Source organism: Chaetodon auriga, chromosome 16 (assembly GCF_051107435.1).
Source record: "Chaetodon auriga isolate fChaAug3 chromosome 16, fChaAug3.hap1, whole genome shotgun sequence".
NCBI lineage: Eukaryota > Metazoa > Chordata > Actinopteri > Chaetodontiformes > Chaetodontidae > Chaetodon > Chaetodon auriga.
The window spans coordinates 2,567,217-2,588,266 of NC_135089.1; the positions used below are offsets into that span (position 1 = coordinate 2,567,217).

The window sequence follows — 21,050 nt, forward strand, 5'->3', positions numbered from 1 at the left end:
CTGAATGTTAAAATTAGCAGGATTCTATATGGAGTCTGGCTTCAGAGTGTGAAACTGAATGTTAAAATTAGCAGCTTTCTATATGGAGTCTGGCTTCAGAGTGTGAAACTGAATGTTAAAATTAGCAGCTTTCTATATGGAGTCTGGCTTCAGAGTGTGAAACTGAATGTTAAAATTAGCAAGTTTCTATATGGAGTCTGGCTTCAGAGTGTGAATCTGAATGTTAAAATTAGCAGGATTTTATATGTTTCAGCGTGTAAAACTGAATGTTAAAATTAGCAAGTTTCGATATGGAGTCTGGCTTCAGAGTGTGAAACTGAATGTTAAAATTAGCAGCTTTCTATATGGAGTCTGGCTTCAGAGTGTGAAACTGAATGTTAAAATTAGCAGCTTTCTATATGGAGTCTGGCTTCAGAGTGTGAATCTGAATGTTAAAATTAGCAGGATTTTATATGTTTCAGTGTGTAAAACTGAATGTTAAAATTAGCAGGATTATATATGGAGTCTGGCTTCAGCACTTTAAACTGAATGTTAAACTTAGCAGGATTCTATATGGAGTCTGGCTTCAGAGTGTGAAACTGAATGTTAAAATTAGCAGCTTTCTATAAGGAGTCTGGCTTCAGAGTGTGAATCTGAATGTTCAAATTAGCAAGTTTCTATATGGAGTCTGGCTTCAGAGTGTGAATCTGAATGTTAAAATTAGCAGGATTTTATATGTTTCAGTGTGTAAAATTTAATGTTAAAATTAGCAGCTTTCTATATGGAGTCTGGCTTCAGAGTGTGAAACTGAATGTTAAAATTAGCAGGATTCAATATGTTTCAGTGTGTGAATCTGAATGTTAAAATTAGCAGGATTTTATATGGAGTCTGGCTTCAGAGTGTGAAACTGAATGTTAAAATTAGCAAGTTTCTATATGGAGTCTGGCTTCAGAGTGTGAATCTGAATGTTAAAATTAGCAGGATTTTATATGTTTCAGCGTGTAAAACTGAATGTTAAAATTTGCAGGATTCTATATGGAGTCTGGCTTCAGAGTGTGAAACTGAATGTTAAAATTAGCAAGTTTCTATATGGAGTCTGGCTTCAGAGTGTGAAACTGAATGTTAAAATTAGCAGCTTTCTATATGGAGTCTGGTTTCAGAGTGTGAAACTGAATGTTAAAATTAGCAGCTTTCTATATGGAGTCTGGTTTCAGAGGGTGAAACTGAATGTTAAAATTAGCAAGTTTCTATATGGAGTCTGGCTTCAGAGAGTGAAAATGAATGTTAAAATTAGCAAGTTTCTATATGGAGTCTGGCTTCAGAGTGTGAAACTGAATGTTCAAATTAGCAGCTTTCTATATGGAGTCTGGCTTCAGAGTGTGAAACTGAATGTTAAAATTAGCAGGATTCAATATGTTTCAGTGTGTGAATCTGAATGTTAAAATTAGCAGGATTATATATGGAGTCTGGCTTCAGCACTTTAAACTGAATGTTAAAATTAGCAGCTTTCTATATGGAGTCTGGCTTCAGAGTGTGAAACTGAATATTAAAATTAGCAGGATTCAATATGTTTCAGTGTGTGAATCTGAATGTTAAAATTAGCAGGATTATATATGGAGTCTGGCTTCAGCACTTTAAACTGAATGTAAAAATTAGCAGCTTTCTATATGGAGTCTGGCTTCAGAGTGTGAATCTGAATGTTAAAATTAGCAGGATTTTATATGTTTCAGTGTGTAAAATTGAATGTTAAAATTAGCAGCTTTCTATATGGAGTCTGGCTTCAGAGTGTGAAACTGAATGTTAAAATTAGCAGGATTCAATATGTTTCAGTGTGTGAATCTGAATGTTAAAATTAGTAGGATTATATATGGAGTCTGGCTTCAGCACTTTAAACTGAATGTTAAAATTAGCAGCTTTCTATATGGAGTCTGGCTTCAGAGTGTGAAACTGAATATTAAAATTAGCAGGATTCAATATGTTTAAGTGTGTGAATCTGAATGTTAAAATTAGCAGGATTACATATGGAGTCTGGCTTCAGCACTTTAAACTGAATGTTAAAATTAGCAGCTTTCTATATGGAGTCTGGCTTCAGAGTGTGAAACTGAATGTTAAAATTAGCAAGTTTCCATATGGAGTCTGGCTTCAGAGTGTGAATCTGAATGTTAAAATTAGCAGGATTTTATATGTTTCAGTGTGTAAAATTGAATGTTAAAATTAGCAGGATTATATATGGAGTCTGGCTTCAGAGTGTGAAACTGAATGTTAAAATTAGCAAGTTTCTATATGGAGTCTGGCTTCAGAGTGTGAAACTGAATGTTAAAATTAGCAGGATTCTATATGGAGTCTGGCTTCAGAGTGTGAATCTGAATGTTAAAATTAGCAGGATTTTATATGTTTCAGTGTGTAAAATTGAATGTTAAAATTAGCAGCTTTCTATATGGAGTCTGGCTTCAGAGTGTGAAACTGAATGTTAAAATTAGCAGGATTCAATATGTTTCAGTGTGTGAATCTGAATGTTAAAATTAGCAGGATTATATATGGAGTCTGGCTTCAGCACTTTAAACTGAATGTTAAAATTAGCAGCTTTCTATATGGAGTCTGGCTTCAGAGTGTGAAACTGAATGTTCAAATTAGCAAGTTTCTATATGGAGTCTCGCTTCAGAGTGTGAATCTGAATGTTAAAATTAGCAGGATTTTATATGTTTCAGTGTGTAAAATTTAATGTTAAAATTAGCAGCTTTCTATATGGAGTCTGGCTTCAGAGTGTGAAACTGAATGTTAAAATTAGCAGCTTTCTATATGGAGTCTGGCTTCAGAGTGTGAAACTGAATATTAAAATTAGCAGGATTCAATATGTTTCAGTGTGTGAATCTGAATGTTAAAATTAGCAGGATTATATATGGAGTCTGGCTTCAGCACTTTAAACTGAATGTTAAAATTAGCAGCTTTCTATATGGAGTCTGGCTTCAGAGTGTGAATCTGAATGTTAAAATTAGCAGGATTTTATATGTTTCAGTGTGTAAAATTGAATGTTAAAATTAGCAGCTTTCTATATGGAGTCTGGCTTCAGAGTGTGAAACTGAATGTTAAAATTAGCAGGATTTTATATGTTTCAGTGTGTAAAATTGAATGTTAAAATTAGCAGGATTATATATGGAGTCTGGCTTCAGAGTGTGAAACTGAATGTTAAAATTAGCAAGTTTCTATATGGAGTCTGGCTTCAGAGTGTGAAACTGAATGTTAAAATTAGCAGGATTCTATATGGAGTCTGGCTTCAGAGTGTGAATCTGAATGTTAAAATTAGCAGGATTTTATATGTTTCAGTGTGTAAAATTGAATGTTAAAATTAGCAGCTTTCTATATGGAGTCTGGCTTCAGAGTGTGAAACTGAATGTTAAAATTAGCAGGATTCAATATGTTTCAGTGTGTGAATCTGAATGTTAAAATTAGCAGGATTATATATGGAGTCTGGCTTCAGCACTTTAAACTGAATGTTAAAATTAGCAGCTTTCTATATGGAGTCTGGCTTCAGAGTGTGAAACTGAATGTTCAAATTAGCAAGTTTCTATATGGAGTCTCGCTTCAGAGTGTGAATCTGAATGTTAAAATTAGCAGGATTTTATATGTTTCAGTGTGTAAAATTTAATGTTAAAATTAGCAGCTTTCTATATGGAGTCTGGCTTCAGAGTGTGAAACTGAATGTTAAAATTAGCAGCTTTCTATATGGAGTCTGGCTTCAGAGTGTGAAACTGAATGTTAAAATGAGCAAGTTTCTATATGGAGTCTGGCTTCAGAGTGTGAATCTGAATGTTAAAATTAGCAGGATTTTATATGTTTCAGCGTGTAAAACTGAATGTTAAAATTAGCAAGTTTCTATATGGAGTCTGGCTTCAGAGTGTGAAACTGAATGTTAAAATTAGCAGCTTTCTATATGGACTCTGGCTTCAGAGTGTGAAACTGAATGTTAAAATTAGCAGCTTTCCATATGGAGTCTGGCTTCAGAGTGTGAATCTGAATGTTAAAATTAGCAGGATTTTATATGTTTCAGCGTGTAAAACTGAATGTTAAAATTTGCAGGATTCTATATGGAGTCTGGCTTCAGAGTGTGAAACTGAATGTTAAAATTAGCAAGTTTCTATATGGAGTCTGGCTTCAGAGTGTGAAACTGAATGTTAAAATTAGCAGCTTTCTATATGGAGTCTGGTTTCAGAGTGTGAAACTGAATGTTAAAATTAGCAGCTTTCTATATGGAGTCTGGTTTCAGAGTGTGAAACTGAATGTTAAAATTAGCAATTTTCTATATGGGGTCTGGCTTCAGAGAGTGAAAATGAATGTTAAAATTAGCAAGTTTCTATATGGAGTCTGGCTTCAGAGTGTGAAACTGAATGTTAAAATTAGCAAGTTTCTATATGGAGTCTGGCTTCAGAGTGTGAATCTGAATGTTAAAATTAGCAGGATTTTATATGTTTCAGTGTGTAAAACTGAATGTTAAAATTAGCAGAATTATATATGGAGTCTGGCTTCAGCACTTTAAACTGAATGTTAAAATTAGCAGGATTCTATATGGAGTCTGGCTTCAGAGTGTGAAACTGAATGTTAAAATTAGCAAGTTTCTATATGGAGTCTGGCTTCAGAGTGTGAAACTGAATGTTAAAATTAGCAGGATTTTATATGTTTCAGCGTGTAAAACTGAATGTTAAAATTTGCAGGATTCTATATGGAGTCTGGCTTCAGAGTGTGAAACTGAATGTTAAAATTAGCAAGTTTCTATATGGAGTCTGGCTTCAGAGTGTGAAACTGAATGTTAAAATTAGCAGCTTTCTATATGGAGTCTGGTTTCAGAGTGTGAATCTGAATGTTAAAATTAGCAGGATTTTATATGTTTCAGTGTGTAAAACTGAATGTTAAAATTAGCAGGATTATATATGGAGTCTGGCTTCAGCACTTTAAACTGAATGTTAAAATTAGCAGGATTCTATATGGAGTCTGGCTTCAGAGTGTTAAACTGAATGTTAAAATGAGCAAGTTTCTATATGGAGTCTGGCTTCAGAGTGTGAAACTGAATTTCAAAATTAGCAGCTTTCTATATGGAGTCTGGCTTCAGAGTGTGAAACTGAATGTTAAAATTAGCAAGTTTCTATATGGAGTCTGGCTTCAGAGTGTGAATCTGAATGTTAAAATTAGCAGGATTTTATATGTTTCAGCGTGTAAAACTGAATGTTAAAATTAGCAAGTTTCTATATGGAGTCTGGCTTCAGAGTGTGAAACTGAATGTTAAAATTAGCAGCTTTCTATATGGAGTCTGGCTTCAGAGTGTGAAACTGAATGTTAAAATTAGCAGCTTTCTATATGGAGTCTGGCTTCAGAGTGTGAATCTGAATGTTAAAATTAGCAGGATTTTATATGTTTCAGTGTGTAAAATTGAATGTTAAAATTAGCAGCTTTCTATATGGAGTCTGGCTTCAGCGTGTAAAACTGAATGTTAAAATTAGCAGGATTCTATATGGAGTCTGGCTTCAGAGTGTGAAACTGAATGTTAAAATTAGCAGGATTCTATATGGAGTCTGGCTTCAGAGTGTGAAACTGAATGTTAAAATTAGCAGCTTTCTATATGGAGTCTGGCTTCAGAGTGTGAAACTGAATGTTAAAATTAGCAAGTTTCTATATGGAGTCTGGCTTCAGAGTGTGAAACTGAATGTTAAAATTAGCAGGATTCTATATGGAGTCTGGCTTCAGAGTGTGAAACTGAATGTTAAAATGAGCAAGTTTCTATATGGAGTCTGGCTTCAGAGTGTGAATCTGAATGTTAAAATTAGCAGGATTTTATATGTTTCAGCGTGTAAAACTGAATGTTAAAATTAGCAAGTTTCTATATGGAGTCTGGCTTCAGAGTGTGAAACTGAATGTTAAAATTAGCAGCTTTCTATATGGAGTCTGGCTTCAGAGTGTGAAACTGAATGTTAAAATTAGCAGCTTTCCATATGGAGTCTGGCTTCAGAGTGTGAATCTGAATGTTAAAATTAGCAGCTTTCTATAAGGAGTCTGGCTTCAGAGTGTGAATCTGAATGTTCAAATTAGCAAGTTTCTATATGGAGTCTGGCTTCAGAGTGTGAATCTGAATGTTAAAATTAGCAGGATTTTATATGTTTCAGTGTGTAAAATTTAATGTTAAAATTAGCAGCTTTCTATATGGAGTCTGGCTTCAGAGTGTGAAACTGAATGTTAAAATTAGAAGGATTCAATATGTTTCAGTGTGTGAATCTGAATGTTAAAATTAGCAGCTTTCTATATGGAGTCTGGCTTCAGAGTGTGAAACTGAATGTTAAAATTAGCAGCTTTCTATATGGAGTCTGGCTTCAGAGTGTGAATCTGAATGTTAAAATTAGCAGGATTTTATATGTTTCAGCGTGTAAAACTGAATGTTAAAATTAGCAAGTTTCGATATGGAGTCTGGCTTCAGAGTGTGAAACTGAATGTTAAAATTAGCAGCTTTCTATATGGAGTCTGGTTTCAGAGTGTGAAACTGAATGTTAAAATTAGCAGCTTTCTATATGGAGTCTGGTTTCAGAGTGTGAAACTGAATGTTAAAATTAGCAATTTTCTATATGGGGTCTGGCTTCAGAGAGTGAAAATGAATGTTAAAATTAGCAAGTTTCTATATGGAGTCTGGCTTCAGAGTGTGAAACTGAATGTTCAAATTAGCAAGTTTCTATATGGAGTCTGGCTTCAGAGTGTGAATCTGAATGTTAAAATTAGCAGGATTTTATATGTTTCAGTGTGTAAAACTGAATGTTAAAATTAGCAGGATTCTATATGGAGTCTGGCTTCAGAGTGTGAAACTGAATGTTAAAATTAGCAGCTTTCTATATGGAGTCTGGCTTCAGAGTGTGAAACTGAATGTTAAAATTAGCAGCTTTCTATATGGAGTCTGGCTTCAGAGTGTGAAACTGAATGTTAAAATTAGCAAGTTTCTATATGGAGTCTGGCTTCAGAGTGTGAATCTGAATGTTAAAATTAGCAGGATTTTATATGTTTCAGCGTGTAAAACTGAATGTTAAAATTAGCAAGTTTCGATATGGAGTCTGGCTTCAGAGTGTGAAACTGAATGTTAAAATTAGCAGCTTTCTATATGGAGTCTGGCTTCAGAGTGTGAAACTGAATGTTAAAATTAGCAGCTTTCTATATGGAGTCTGGCTTCAGAGTGTGAATCTGAATGTTAAAATTAGCAGGATTTTATATGTTTCAGTGTGTAAAACTGAATGTTAAAATTAGCAGGATTATATATGGAGTCTGGCTTCAGCACTTTAAACTGAATGTTAAACTTAGCAGGATTCTATATGGAGTCTGGCTTCAGAGTGTGAAACTGAATGTTAAAATTAGCAGCTTTCTATAAGGAGTCTGGCTTCAGAGTGTGAATCTGAATGTTCAAATTAGCAAGTTTCTATATGGAGTCTGGCTTCAGAGTGTGAATCTGAATGTTAAAATTAGCAGGATTTTATATGTTTCAGTGTGTAAAATTTAATGTTAAAATTAGCAGCTTTCTATATGGAGTCTGGCTTCAGAGTGTGAAACTGAATGTTAAAATTAGCAGGATTCAATATGTTTCAGTGTGTGAATCTGAATGTTAAAATTAGCAGGATTTTATATGGAGTCTGGCTTCAGAGTGTGAAACTGAATGTTAAAATTAGCAAGTTTCTATATGGAGTCTGGCTTCAGAGTGTGAATCTGAATGTTAAAATTAGCAGGATTTTATATGTTTCAGCGTGTAAAACTGAATGTTAAAATTTGCAGGATTCTATATGGAGTCTGGCTTCAGAGTGTGAAACTGAATGTTAAAATTAGCAAGTTTCTATATGGAGTCTGGCTTCAGAGTGTGAAACTGAATGTTAAAATTAGCAGCTTTCTATATGGAGTCTGGTTTCAGAGTGTGAAACTGAATGTTAAAATTAGCAGCTTTCTATATGGAGTCTGGTTTCAGAGGGTGAAACTGAATGTTAAAATTAGCAAGTTTCTATATGGAGTCTGGCTTCAGAGAGTGAAAATGAATGTTAAAATTAGCAAGTTTCTATATGGAGTCTGGCTTCAGAGTGTGAAACTGAATGTTCAAATTAGCAGCTTTCTATATGGAGTCTGGCTTCAGAGTGTGAAACTGAATGTTAAAATTAGCAGGATTCAATATGTTTCAGTGTGTGAATCTGAATGTTAAAATTAGCAGGATTATATATGGAGTCTGGCTTCAGCACTTTAAACTGAATGTTAAAATTAGCAGCTTTCTATATGGAGTCTGGCTTCAGAGTGTGAAACTGAATATTAAAATTAGCAGGATTCAATATGTTTCAGTGTGTGAATCTGAATGTTAAAATTAGCAGGATTATATATGGAGTCTGGCTTCAGCACTTTAAACTGAATGTAAAAATTAGCAGCTTTCTATATGGAGTCTGGCTTCAGAGTGTGAATCTGAATGTTAAAATTAGCAGGATTTTATATGTTTCAGTGTGTAAAATTGAATGTTAAAATTAGCAGCTTTCTATATGGAGTCTGGCTTCAGAGTGTGAAACTGAATGTTAAAATTAGCAGGATTCAATATGTTTCAGTGTGTGAATCTGAATGTTAAAATTAGTAGGATTATATATGGAGTCTGGCTTCAGCACTTTAAACTGAATGTTAAAATTAGCAGCTTTCTATATGGAGTCTGGCTTCAGAGTGTGAAACTGAATATTAAAATTAGCAGGATTCAATATGTTTAAGTGTGTGAATCTGAATGTTAAAATTAGCAGGATTACATATGGAGTCTGGCTTCAGCACTTTAAACTGAATGTTAAAATTAGCAGCTTTCTATATGGAGTCTGGCTTCAGAGTGTGAAACTGAATGTTAAAATTAGCAAGTTTCCATATGGAGTCTGGCTTCAGAGTGTGAATCTGAATGTTAAAATTAGCAGGATTTTATATGTTTCAGTGTGTAAAATTGAATGTTAAAATTAGCAGGATTATATATGGAGTCTGGCTTCAGAGTGTGAAACTGAATGTTAAAATTAGCAAGTTTCTATATGGAGTCTGGCTTCAGAGTGTGAAACTGAATGTTAAAATTAGCAGGATTCTATATGGAGTCTGGCTTCAGAGTGTGAATCTGAATGTTAAAATTAGCAGGATTTTATATGTTTCAGTGTGTAAAATTGAATGTTAAAATTAGCAGCTTTCTATATGGAGTCTGGCTTCAGAGTGTGAAACTGAATGTTAAAATTAGCAGGATTCAATATGTTTCAGTGTGTGAATCTGAATGTTAAAATTAGCAGGATTATATATGGAGTCTGGCTTCAGCACTTTAAACTGAATGTTAAAATTAGCAGCTTTCTATATGGAGTCTGGCTTCAGAGTGTGAAACTGAATGTTCAAATTAGCAAGTTTCTATATGGAGTCTCGCTTCAGAGTGTGAATCTGAATGTTAAAATTAGCAGGATTTTATATGTTTCAGTGTGTAAAATTTAATGTTAAAATTAGCAGCTTTCTATATGGAGTCTGGCTTCAGAGTGTGAAACTGAATGTTAAAATTAGCAGCTTTCTATATGGAGTCTGGCTTCAGAGTGTGAAACTGAATATTAAAATTAGCAGGATTCAATATGTTTCAGTGTGTGAATCTGAATGTTAAAATTAGCAGGATTATATATGGAGTCTGGCTTCAGCACTTTAAACTGAATGTTAAAATTAGCAGCTTTCTATATGGAGTCTGGCTTCAGAGTGTGAATCTGAATGTTAAAATTAGCAGGATTTTATATGTTTCAGTGTGTAAAATTGAATGTTAAAATTAGCAGCTTTCTATATGGAGTCTGGCTTCAGAGTGTGAAACTGAATGTTAAAATTAGCAGGATTTTATATGTTTCAGTGTGTAAAATTGAATGTTAAAATTAGCAGGATTATATATGGAGTCTGGCTTCAGAGTGTGAAACTGAATGTTAAAATTAGCAAGTTTCTATATGGAGTCTGGCTTCAGAGTGTGAAACTGAATGTTAAAATTAGCAGGATTCTATATGGAGTCTGGCTTCAGAGTGTGAATCTGAATGTTAAAATTAGCAGGATTTTATATGTTTCAGTGTGTAAAATTGAATGTTAAAATTAGCAGCTTTCTATATGGAGTCTGGCTTCAGAGTGTGAAACTGAATGTTAAAATTAGCAGGATTCAATATGTTTCAGTGTGTGAATCTGAATGTTAAAATTAGCAGGATTATATATGGAGTCTGGCTTCAGCACTTTAAACTGAATGTTAAAATTAGCAGCTTTCTATATGGAGTCTGGCTTCAGAGTGTGAAACTGAATGTTCAAATTAGCAAGTTTCTATATGGAGTCTCGCTTCAGAGTGTGAATCTGAATGTTAAAATTAGCAGGATTTTATATGTTTCAGTGTGTAAAATTTAATGTTAAAATTAGCAGCTTTCTATATGGAGTCTGGCTTCAGAGTGTGAAACTGAATGTTAAAATTAGCAGCTTTCTATATGGAGTCTGGCTTCAGAGTGTGAAACTGAATGTTAAAATGAGCAAGTTTCTATATGGAGTCTGGCTTCAGAGTGTGAATCTGAATGTTAAAATTAGCAGGATTTTATATGTTTCAGCGTGTAAAACTGAATGTTAAAATTAGCAAGTTTCTATATGGAGTCTGGCTTCAGAGTGTGAAACTGAATGTTAAAATTAGCAGCTTTCTATATGGACTCTGGCTTCAGAGTGTGAAACTGAATGTTAAAATTAGCAGCTTTCCATATGGAGTCTGGCTTCAGAGTGTGAATCTGAATGTTAAAATTAGCAGGATTTTATATGTTTCAGCGTGTAAAACTGAATGTTAAAATTTGCAGGATTCTATATGGAGTCTGGCTTCAGAGTGTGAAACTGAATGTTAAAATTAGCAAGTTTCTATATGGAGTCTGGCTTCAGAGTGTGAAACTGAATGTTAAAATTAGCAGCTTTCTATATGGAGTCTGGTTTCAGAGTGTGAAACTGAATGTTAAAATTAGCAGCTTTCTATATGGAGTCTGGTTTCAGAGTGTGAAACTGAATGTTAAAATTAGCAATTTTCTATATGGGGTCTGGCTTCAGAGAGTGAAAATGAATGTTAAAATTAGCAAGTTTCTATATGGAGTCTGGCTTCAGAGTGTGAAACTGAATGTTAAAATTAGCAAGTTTCTATATGGAGTCTGGCTTCAGAGTGTGAATCTGAATGTTAAAATTAGCAGGATTTTATATGTTTCAGTGTGTAAAACTGAATGTTAAAATTAGCAGAATTATATATGGAGTCTGGCTTCAGCACTTTAAACTGAATGTTAAAATTAGCAGGATTCTATATGGAGTCTGGCTTCAGAGTGTGAAACTGAATGTTAAAATTAGCAAGTTTCTATATGGAGTCTGGCTTCAGAGTGTGAAACTGAATGTTAAAATTAGCAGGATTTTATATGTTTCAGCGTGTAAAACTGAATGTTAAAATTTGCAGGATTCTATATGGAGTCTGGCTTCAGAGTGTGAAACTGAATGTTAAAATTAGCAAGTTTCTATATGGAGTCTGGCTTCAGAGTGTGAAACTGAATGTTAAAATTAGCAGCTTTCTATATGGAGTCTGGTTTCAGAGTGTGAATCTGAATGTTAAAATTAGCAGGATTTTATATGTTTCAGTGTGTAAAACTGAATGTTAAAATTAGCAGGATTATATATGGAGTCTGGCTTCAGCACTTTAAACTGAATGTTAAAATTAGCAGGATTCTATATGGAGTCTGGCTTCAGAGTGTTAAACTGAATGTTAAAATGAGCAAGTTTCTATATGGAGTCTGGCTTCAGAGTGTGAAACTGAATTTCAAAATTAGCAGCTTTCTATATGGAGTCTGGCTTCAGAGTGTGAAACTGAATGTTAAAATTAGCAAGTTTCTATATGGAGTCTGGCTTCAGAGTGTGAATCTGAATGTTAAAATTAGCAGGATTTTATATGTTTCAGCGTGTAAAACTGAATGTTAAAATTAGCAAGTTTCTATATGGAGTCTGGCTTCAGAGTGTGAAACTGAATGTTAAAATTAGCAGCTTTCTATATGGAGTCTGGCTTCAGAGTGTGAAACTGAATGTTAAAATTAGCAGCTTTCTATATGGAGTCTGGCTTCAGAGTGTGAATCTGAATGTTAAAATTAGCAGGATTTTATATGTTTCAGTGTGTAAAATTGAATGTTAAAATTAGCAGCTTTCTATATGGAGTCTGGCTTCAGCGTGTAAAACTGAATGTTAAAATTAGCAGGATTCTATATGGAGTCTGGCTTCAGAGTGTGAAACTGAATGTTAAAATTAGCAGGATTCTATATGGAGTCTGGCTTCAGAGTGTGAAACTGAATGTTAAAATTAGCAGCTTTCTATATGGAGTCTGGCTTCAGAGTGTGAAACTGAATGTTAAAATTAGCAAGTTTCTATATGGAGTCTGGCTTCAGAGTGTGAAACTGAATGTTAAAATTAGCAGGATTCTATATGGAGTCTGGCTTCAGAGTGTGAAACTGAATGTTAAAATGAGCAAGTTTCTATATGGAGTCTGGCTTCAGAGTGTGAATCTGAATGTTAAAATTAGCAGGATTTTATATGTTTCAGCGTGTAAAACTGAATGTTAAAATTAGCAAGTTTCTATATGGAGTCTGGCTTCAGAGTGTGAAACTGAATGTTAAAATTAGCAGCTTTCTATATGGAGTCTGGCTTCAGAGTGTGAAACTGAATGTTAAAATTAGCAGCTTTCCATATGGAGTCTGGCTTCAGAGTGTGAATCTGAATGTTAAAATTAGCAGGATTTTATATGTTTCAGCGTGTAAAACTGAATGTTAAAATTTGCAGGATTCTATATGGAGTCTGGCTTCAGAGTGTGAAACTGAATGTTAAAATTAGCAGGATTCTATATGGAGTCTGGCTTCAGAGTGTGAAACTGAATGTTAAAATTAGCAGCTTTCTATATGGAGTCTGGCTTCAGAGTGTGAAACTGAATGTTAAAATTAGCAAGTTTCTATATGGAGTCTGGCTTCAGAGTGTGAAACTGAATGTTAAAATTAGCAGGATTCTATATGGATTCTGGCTTAAGCGTGTGAAACTGAATTTTAAAATTAGTAGGATTCTATATGGAGTCTGGCTTCAGAGTGTGAAACTGAATGTTAAAATTAGCAGCTTTCTATATGGAGTCTGGCTTCAGAGTGTGAATCTGAATGTTAAAATTAGCAGGATTTTATATGTTTCAGTGTGTAAAACTGAATGTTAAAATTAGCAGGATTATATATGGAGTCTGGCTTCAGCACTTTAAACTGAATGTTAAACTTAGCAGGATTCTATATGGAGTCTGGCTTCAGAGTGTGAAACTGAATGTTAAAATTAGCAGCTTTCTATAAGGAGTCTGGCTTCAGAGTGTGAATCTGAATGTTCAAATTAGCAAGTTTCTATATGGAGTCTGGCTTCAGAGTGTGAATCTGAATGTTAAAATTAGCAGGATTTTATATGTTTCAGTGTGTAAAATTTAATGTTAAAATTAGCAGCTTTCTATATGGAGTCTGGCTTCAGAGTGTGAAACTGAATGTTAAAATTAGCAGGATTCAATATGTTTCAGTGTGTGAATCTGAATGTTAAAATTAGCAGGATTTTATATGGAGTCTGGCTTCAGAGTGTGAAACTGAATGTTAAAATTAGCAAGTTTCTATATGGAGTCTGGCTTCAGAGTGTGAATCTGAATGTTAAAATTAGCAGGATTTTATATGTTTCAGCGTGTAAAACTGAATGTTAAAATTTGCAGGATTCTATATGGAGTCTGGCTTCAGAGTGTGAAACTGAATGTTAAAATTAGCAAGTTTCTATATGGAGTCTGGCTTCAGAGTGTGAAACTGAATGTTAAAATTAGCAGCTTTCTATATGGAGTCTGGTTTCAGAGTGTGAAACTGAATGTTAAAATTAGCAGCTTTCTATATGGAGTCTGGTTTCAGAGGGTGAAACTGAATGTTAAAATTAGCAAGTTTCTATATGGAGTCTGGCTTCAGAGAGTGAAAATGAATGTTAAAATTAGCAAGTTTCTATATGGAGTCTGGCTTCAGAGTGTGAAACTGAATGTTCAAATTAGCAGCTTTCTATATGGAGTCTGGCTTCAGAGTGTGAAACTGAATGTTAAAATTAGCAGGATTCAATATGTTTCAGTGTGTGAATCTGAATGTTAAAATTAGTAGGATTATATATGGAGTCTGGCTTCAGCACTTTAAACTGAATGTTAAAATTAGCAGCTTTCTATATGGAGTCTGGCTTCAGAGTGTGAATCTGAATGTTAAAATTAGCAGGATTTTATATGTTTCAGTGTGTAAAATTGAATGTTAAAATTAGCAGCTTTCTATATGGAGTCTGGCTTCAGAGTGTGAAACTGAATGTTAAAATTAGCAGGATTTTATATGTTTCAGTGTGTAAAATTGAATGTTAAAATTAGCAGGATTATATATGGAGTCTGGCTTCAGAGTGTGAAACTGAATGTTAAAATTAGCAAGTTTCTATATGGAGTCTGGCTTCAGAGTGTGAAACTGAATGTTAAAATTAGCAGGATTCTATATGGAGTCTGGCTTCAGAGTGTGAATCTGAATGTTAAAATTAGCAGGATTTTATATGTTTCAGTGTGTAAAATTGAATGTTAAAATTAGCAGCTTTCTATATGGAGTCTGGCTTCAGAGTGTGAAACTGAATGTTAAAATTAGCAGGATTCAATATGTTTCAGTGTGTGAATCTGAATGTTAAAATTAGCAGGATTATATATGGAGTCTGGCTTCAGCACTTTAAACTGAATGTTAAAATTAGCAGCTTTCTATATGGAGTCTGGCTTCAGAGTGTGAAACTGAATGTTCAAATTAGCAAGTTTCTATATGGAGTCTCGCTTCAGAGTGTGAATCTGAATGTTAAAATTAGCAGGATTTTATATGTTTCAGTGTGTAAAATTTAATGTTAAAATTAGCAGCTTTCTATATGGAGTCTGGCTTCAGAGTGTGAAACTGAATGTTAAAATTAGCAGATTTCTATATGGAGTCTGGCTTCAGAGTGTGAAACTGAATGTTAAAATGAGCAAGTTTCTATATGGAGTCTGGCTTCAGAGTGTGAATCTGAATGTTAAAATTAGCAGGATTTTATATGTTTCAGCGTGTAAAACTGAATGTTAAAATTAGCAAGTTTCTATATGGAGTCTGGCTTCAGAGTGTGAAACTGAATGTTAAAATTAGCAGCTTTCTATATGGAGTCTGGCTTCAGAGTGTGAAACTGAATGTTAAAATTAGCAGCTTTCCATATGGAGTCTGGCTTCAGAGTGTGAATCTGAATGTTAAAATTAGCAGGATTTTATATGTTTCAGCGTGTAAAACTGAATGTTAAAATTTGCAGGATTCTATATGGAGTCTGGCTTCAGAGTGTGAAACTGAATGTTAAAATTAGCAAGTTTCTATATGGAGTCTGGCTTCAGAGTTTGAAACTGAATGTTAAAATTAGCAGCTTTCTATATGGAGTCTGGTTTCAGAGTGTGAAACTGAATGTTAAAATTAGCAGCTTTCTATATGGAGTCTGGTTTCAGAGTGTGAAACTGAATGTTAAAATTAGCAATTTTCTATATGGGGTCTGGCTTCAGAGAGTGAAAATGAATGTTAAAATTAGCAAGTTTCTATATGGAGTCTGGCTTCAGAGTGTGAAACTGAATGTTAAAATTAGCAAGTTTCTATATGGAGTCTGGCTTCAGAGTGTGAATCTGAATGTTAAAATTAGCAGGATTTTATATGTTTCAGTGTGTAAAACTGAATGTTAAAATTAGCAGGATTATATATGGAGTCTGGCTTCAGCACTTTAAACTGAATGTTAAAATTAGCAGGATTCTATATGGAGTCTGGCTTCAGAGTGTGAAACTGAATGTTAAAATTAGCAAGTTTCTATATGGAGTCTGGCTTCAGAGTGTGAAACTGAATGTTAAAATTAGCAGGATTTTATATGTTTCAGCGTGTAAAACTGAATGTTAAAATTTGCAGGATTCTATATGGAGTCTGGCTTCAGAGTGTGAAACTGAATGTTAAAATTAGCAAGTTTCTATATGGAGTCTGGCTTCAGAGTGTGAAACTGAATGTTAAAATTAGCAGCTTTCTATATGGAGTCTGGTTTCAGAGTGTGAATCTGAATGTTAAAATTAGCAGGATTTTATATGTTTCAGTGTGTAAAACTGAATGTTAAAATTAGCAGGATTATATATGGAGTCTGGCTTCAGCACTTTAAACTGAATGTTAAAATTAGCAGGATTCTATATGGAGTCTGGCTTCAGAGTGTTAAACTGAATGTTAAAATGAGCAAGTTTCTATATGGAGTCTGGCTTCAGAGTGTGAAACTGAATTTCAAAATTAGCAGCTTTCTATATGGAGTCTGGCTTCAGAGTGTGAAACTGAATGTTAAAATTAGCAAGTTTCTATATGGAGTCTGGCTTCAGAGTGTGAATCTGAATGTTAAAATTAGCAGGATTTTATATGTTTCAGCGTGTAAAACTGAATGTTAAAATTAGCAAGTTTCTATATGGAGTCTGGCTTCAGAGTGTGAAACTGAATGTTAAAATTAGCAGCTTTCTATATGGAGTCTGGCTTCAGAGTGTGAAACTGAATGTTAAAATTAGCAGCTTTCTATATGGAGTCTGGCTTCAGAGTGTGAATCTGAATGTTAAAATTAGCAGGATTTTATATGTTTCAGTGTGTAAAATTGAATGTTAAAATTAGCAGCTTTCTATATGGAGTCTGGCTTCAGCGTGTAAAACTGAATGTTAAAATTAGCAGGATTCTATATGGAGTCTGGCTTCAGAGTGTGAAACTGAATGTTAAAATTAGCAGGATTCTATATGGAGTCTGGCTTCAGAGTGTGAAACTGAATGTTAAAATTAGCAGCTTTCTATATGGAGTCTGGCTTCAGAGTGTGAAACTGAATGTTAAAATTAGCAAGTTTCTATATGGAGTCTGGCTTCAGAGTGTGAAACTGAATGTTAAAATTAGCAGGATTCTATATGGATTCTGGCTTAAGCGTGTGAAACTGAATTTTAAAATTAGTAGGATTCTATATGGAGTCTGGCTTCAGAGTGTGAAACTGAATGTTCATAGTGAGAGAATGCAAACCTCTCCATCCACTGTTTGTACTGATCTGTTTTCAAAACAGACTCTGGGGTCATGTGGACCACCAATGCAGCAGGATCCTCTGTCCCTCCTGTCTGGTATCTGGTGGGATGACAGATTAGGTTTAAACACATTTCCTCACATAAATTCAGTTTAACTCAGATAAAGAAACATCACAGACAATCAAACCTTCTCAGCTGCTGATTGGTGCAAACGGCCTGGAGGAACTCCTCCGACGGACACTGGATGACAATAAAGACCGGTCCTGGGTAAGGGGGAGTACAAACCTGCTCAGGTCGGATCTACAACACAACAGACAGCGTCAGAGCTGCAGCCTCATAACGGAGGTCATATCAGTGAACAGCATCTGTACACGGCACCTCTTTTCCTTCATACATGATGCTTCTGCCATTCTTCAAAGCTGCTATGAGGGGGCCGATCGCTGCTGTGCCTCTGTGGAGAAAACACGTTTTAAATGTACAACATGGAAAGTTATAATGCTAAAAACAATAATGATGACAGCATCTTTAAATTTGACCTTTTCCATCACATATGCTTAACGTTGTATTCATCAGATGCATCTCATTCTCATTAAAAGACCAAAAACAGCACATTTGGTTCGATTTGTCTTAAAGACACACTCACACTGGCAAACCGAGTTCCTTCGCTTGAGGAACTAAGAAATTTCCTTTCTTGGGGTGAATCTGTGAAAGTGAAACGTGGAGAAGAAGAAAGTGAGACTTGAAGTCCCTTCATGAGTGCGTCACATTCAGGATGGACACGTCCTTTCAGTTTCCTACCTTACATATGAAGGCGACCGCCAGAGACGTGTCTCTGGTTAGTTTTTGTCTTTCACCTGCAAGACAAAAGAAGCGAACGCTGTTTGTTTTGTTCAAAACGCACCAAACTCCATTCATTTTTTCACTGATTTCCAGCTGTGTGTAGCTCCTTCACTTCCACTGTGCAATGCATTGTGGGACAACAGAGTCCATCAAAACCAAACTCAAAAATGAACTGATTTTAGACTGAATGCTTATTCATAGTTGAATTTCTCAACAATATGCCAACTATTAGACTATTTTTGAGTCCTCAGCTGTTGTTCTAGCTAATAACCGCGACTGCTGAACTCTGATGCTGATCACTGTAAACGGCGGCATGTTAGAATAGCGACGTTAGCATTTAGCTCAGCCTCACAGAGCAGTGAGGATGGCTGCAAACTCTGTCTTGCAGATCGTTTTCACAAGGCAAATGTCCTCTGGTGGCGCTCACACCAGTTTTCCACTGAATCTGTGACGTCATGTATGCAACATGTTTTTGTTCTGTCGTCAATGTGGCTGCAAACCCCCCGGTGGAATTATGGCTTCCGGAGCAGTCTGGACCAGACTCACCTGGACTACCAGGACTGCCTCCGCGGCTGTTCGTGTGGAGGTCGTCCGGAGAGGGAGGACTTCGAGAGGGACTGCTCCTGCCAGACTTGGGGGACAGTTTGCCTCCATCGCCCTTCATCTGGGCTGCAAGAGACGACGGAAAAGAGTCAGCAAACAACAAAAGCAGGAAAGATGGAAAAAATTAGCGTAAATACATGAACTCACCAAAGATTGGCACTTGGTTAACTGTCATTGTGTCGTCCGTATACGCCTCCTCAGTGTACGGTCGCACCGCTGGAAGTGAACAATAACAGCCAACGTCACACAAGACAAACACCAGAGTTCAATGAACAGAGTTCAGAAAGTTCAACATACACAGCTTGATGTCCTCCAGTGGTCCAGAAAATGTCTTGATGGCATTCAGGTAGTTCACCTATGATGGAAAACACACAGCACGTGTTATTGGCTTGGTTAAAACCTGCAGCAGAGAGATGTTCAGGCTAAACAATGAGTGTCTCACCAGCTGTGGAGGTCCAGAGAGGACGCACTCTCGAACACCAGAGTCCTTCAGGGTTAATATCATCCCTGCACAGTAAACGAGACGTCAAACACAACCATCAGTCAGTACAAACACAGCCCGATGGAATCTCCAACAACGAATGAAAACGAGCTGAGCCCATTTATCCAATCACGTGTCCACACCGTGAACTTCGATCCGTCCGCAGGCGTGACTCACCTGACAATCCTCCCACGTTCTCCCAGCTCAGCCTGGTCAGGAAGATGTTGTCCAGCTGAGCAGCTTTCAGCCTGTCGGCGGAAAACGGGAGAATATTGATCATGATTGTCTTTGACCGTCTCGCTGTATCTCACGTTTGTAACGTCTGAGGGACAAACGTCTTACTTGTGCTCCTGCATGAGTCTCTGTGTCCCTTCGCCACAGTTGAACAGATACCTGCAGCAGAGGAGGAAGTTTGTGAAGACAGCTGTGAGACCTTCCTGACTGACTTATTACTGCTCCAAATGTTTCCTGGGGCCTTCATGGACCCTGAGATCTTCAGGTATAGTTACTGGAATTATTTCGGTCATTTGGCCTTGCAGGAATAAAAGCACATCTTAACAGTAAGTTAAGTAAATGGTAGTAAAGTTCAGCAGTGACGAAACAGAGTCAGCTGTTCAAATATAATATAAAAATACGTTTTCTGAAAACGGACTCGTGTGCACGCTGTTATTTTTGAAAACGGAGAAGGTCAAATGTCCGTTTATGAAAATAGCCGGCTACGTGTAAACGTAGTGCAAGAAACCACCAGGTGAGTGCCTGCTTTCATTTACCTGTTGTACTCGGAGAAGACGTACAGTGACGCAGGGGTATCTCTGCTCCCAGCGCCGACCACCTGCAGGTACACCGTGGATGGTCCGCGCACGTCCTCCCGCCTGCTCCGGTTCTCTTTGGTCTTCACCCGCCGCAGCGGCTCCTTCTGCTTGGCCTTCCTCAGGCCCGGCGGCTGCCTCGTCTCCGGGTCGTTATTGGCAGCCATTGTTCTAAAAAACTGGAAAACGTTCGAGTGGAAGCGAAAATCACAGCGTGCGACAGGAGCGGCAGAGAGAGCTCTGCCTTTAACGAAGAAGGACCAGAGCCGCAGATTGACTGTATTCATAATAAATACGTCACCCAATATTTAAAATAACCAGCGCCGCTTAATTTAATCTAAAACACTCAGTTCATACTTGTTCATACATTTCCACTCGCGTTTATAAACAGTTAATTACCGAACACTCACTGGGTGCACATTCAGCAGGATTTTAAAGGTTGGTCAACACATGTGAACCTTTTTCCGGCATCTAATGATGACGTTCCGGGCTCGTATCACTCATTGGTGCGTTGTACTACTTGCTAGGTCTGTGGACCAATCATAGCGTCTTCTTGAGAGACAGAGGCGGGGATAGAGCTACTGCTTGAAGAGGGGCTGGACGAAAACAAACTCGTAAAAAATAAAACGTATAAAATAATACTGCTCATATTCAGCTCTTACAGTATCTTAACAATCAAATAACCCTAAAAATGACTCTTAATATAAATGAGGAGGCTGTATAAATAATGCCAAAGTATAAACACAAAAATCTGAAATAAAAAGAAGTCTAGAAATTATGTACGCAAATCTATTTTTCTACAGATTAAAGTGCCAATTCATTGTGCTTATGTGTAGATAAAAACACACCTAAATGGGCAGTAACCTATGCAGGACATTTAATGTACATTCTTCAACTGTGCAGTAAAAATATGAATATAAATCCACTGTAAATTTACAAAAATAGACTTTCATGACTTCCTGCATAATCTATGCTCTATTTTCAGACAATTAATGTGCCTTTATTATGTCATCAGTTAATTAAAGGTAAATCTGCCTCTTTTCTAACAGTCATAACCACAAATTCATGACAGATTTAGAGAGAAGAGCTGGACCTTTGAATTGGCGTCCATGAAAATGATGCCAAAAACTGTAAATAACTGAGATGACAACATAAGCTGGAGCGGAGTCAGTTGCACATGAACAAATGATCTTAGATAGGT

At 36.0% G+C, this 21,050-nt stretch overlaps 1 protein-coding gene across 1 annotated transcript in view; it reads right to left on the reverse strand.

Moving 5' to 3' along the window:
- elac2 (elaC ribonuclease Z 2) overlaps positions 1-20,325 on the reverse strand; it is a 58,846-nt gene extending 38,521 nt beyond the window's left edge. The window contains exons 1-12 of the mRNA XM_076753579.1: positions 19,811-20,325; positions 19,383-19,433; positions 19,218-19,288; positions 19,002-19,066; positions 18,857-18,914; positions 18,707-18,775; positions 18,503-18,625; positions 17,915-17,970; positions 17,760-17,818; positions 17,495-17,567; positions 17,304-17,416; positions 17,118-17,216 (exon numbers count right to left, since the gene is read on the reverse strand). Of these exons, the coding sequence (XP_076609694.1) occupies positions 17,118-17,216; positions 17,304-17,416; positions 17,495-17,567; positions 17,760-17,818; positions 17,915-17,970; positions 18,503-18,625; positions 18,707-18,775; positions 18,857-18,914; positions 19,002-19,066; positions 19,218-19,288; positions 19,383-19,433; positions 19,811-20,136 (1,163 nt within the window). The 5' untranslated portion in view covers positions 20,137-20,325. The remainder of the gene's footprint in view (positions 1-17,117; positions 17,217-17,303; positions 17,417-17,494; positions 17,568-17,759; positions 17,819-17,914; positions 17,971-18,502; positions 18,626-18,706; positions 18,776-18,856; positions 18,915-19,001; positions 19,067-19,217; positions 19,289-19,382; positions 19,434-19,810) is intronic.
- Between the last annotated feature and the right edge of the window lie 725 nt (positions 20,326-21,050).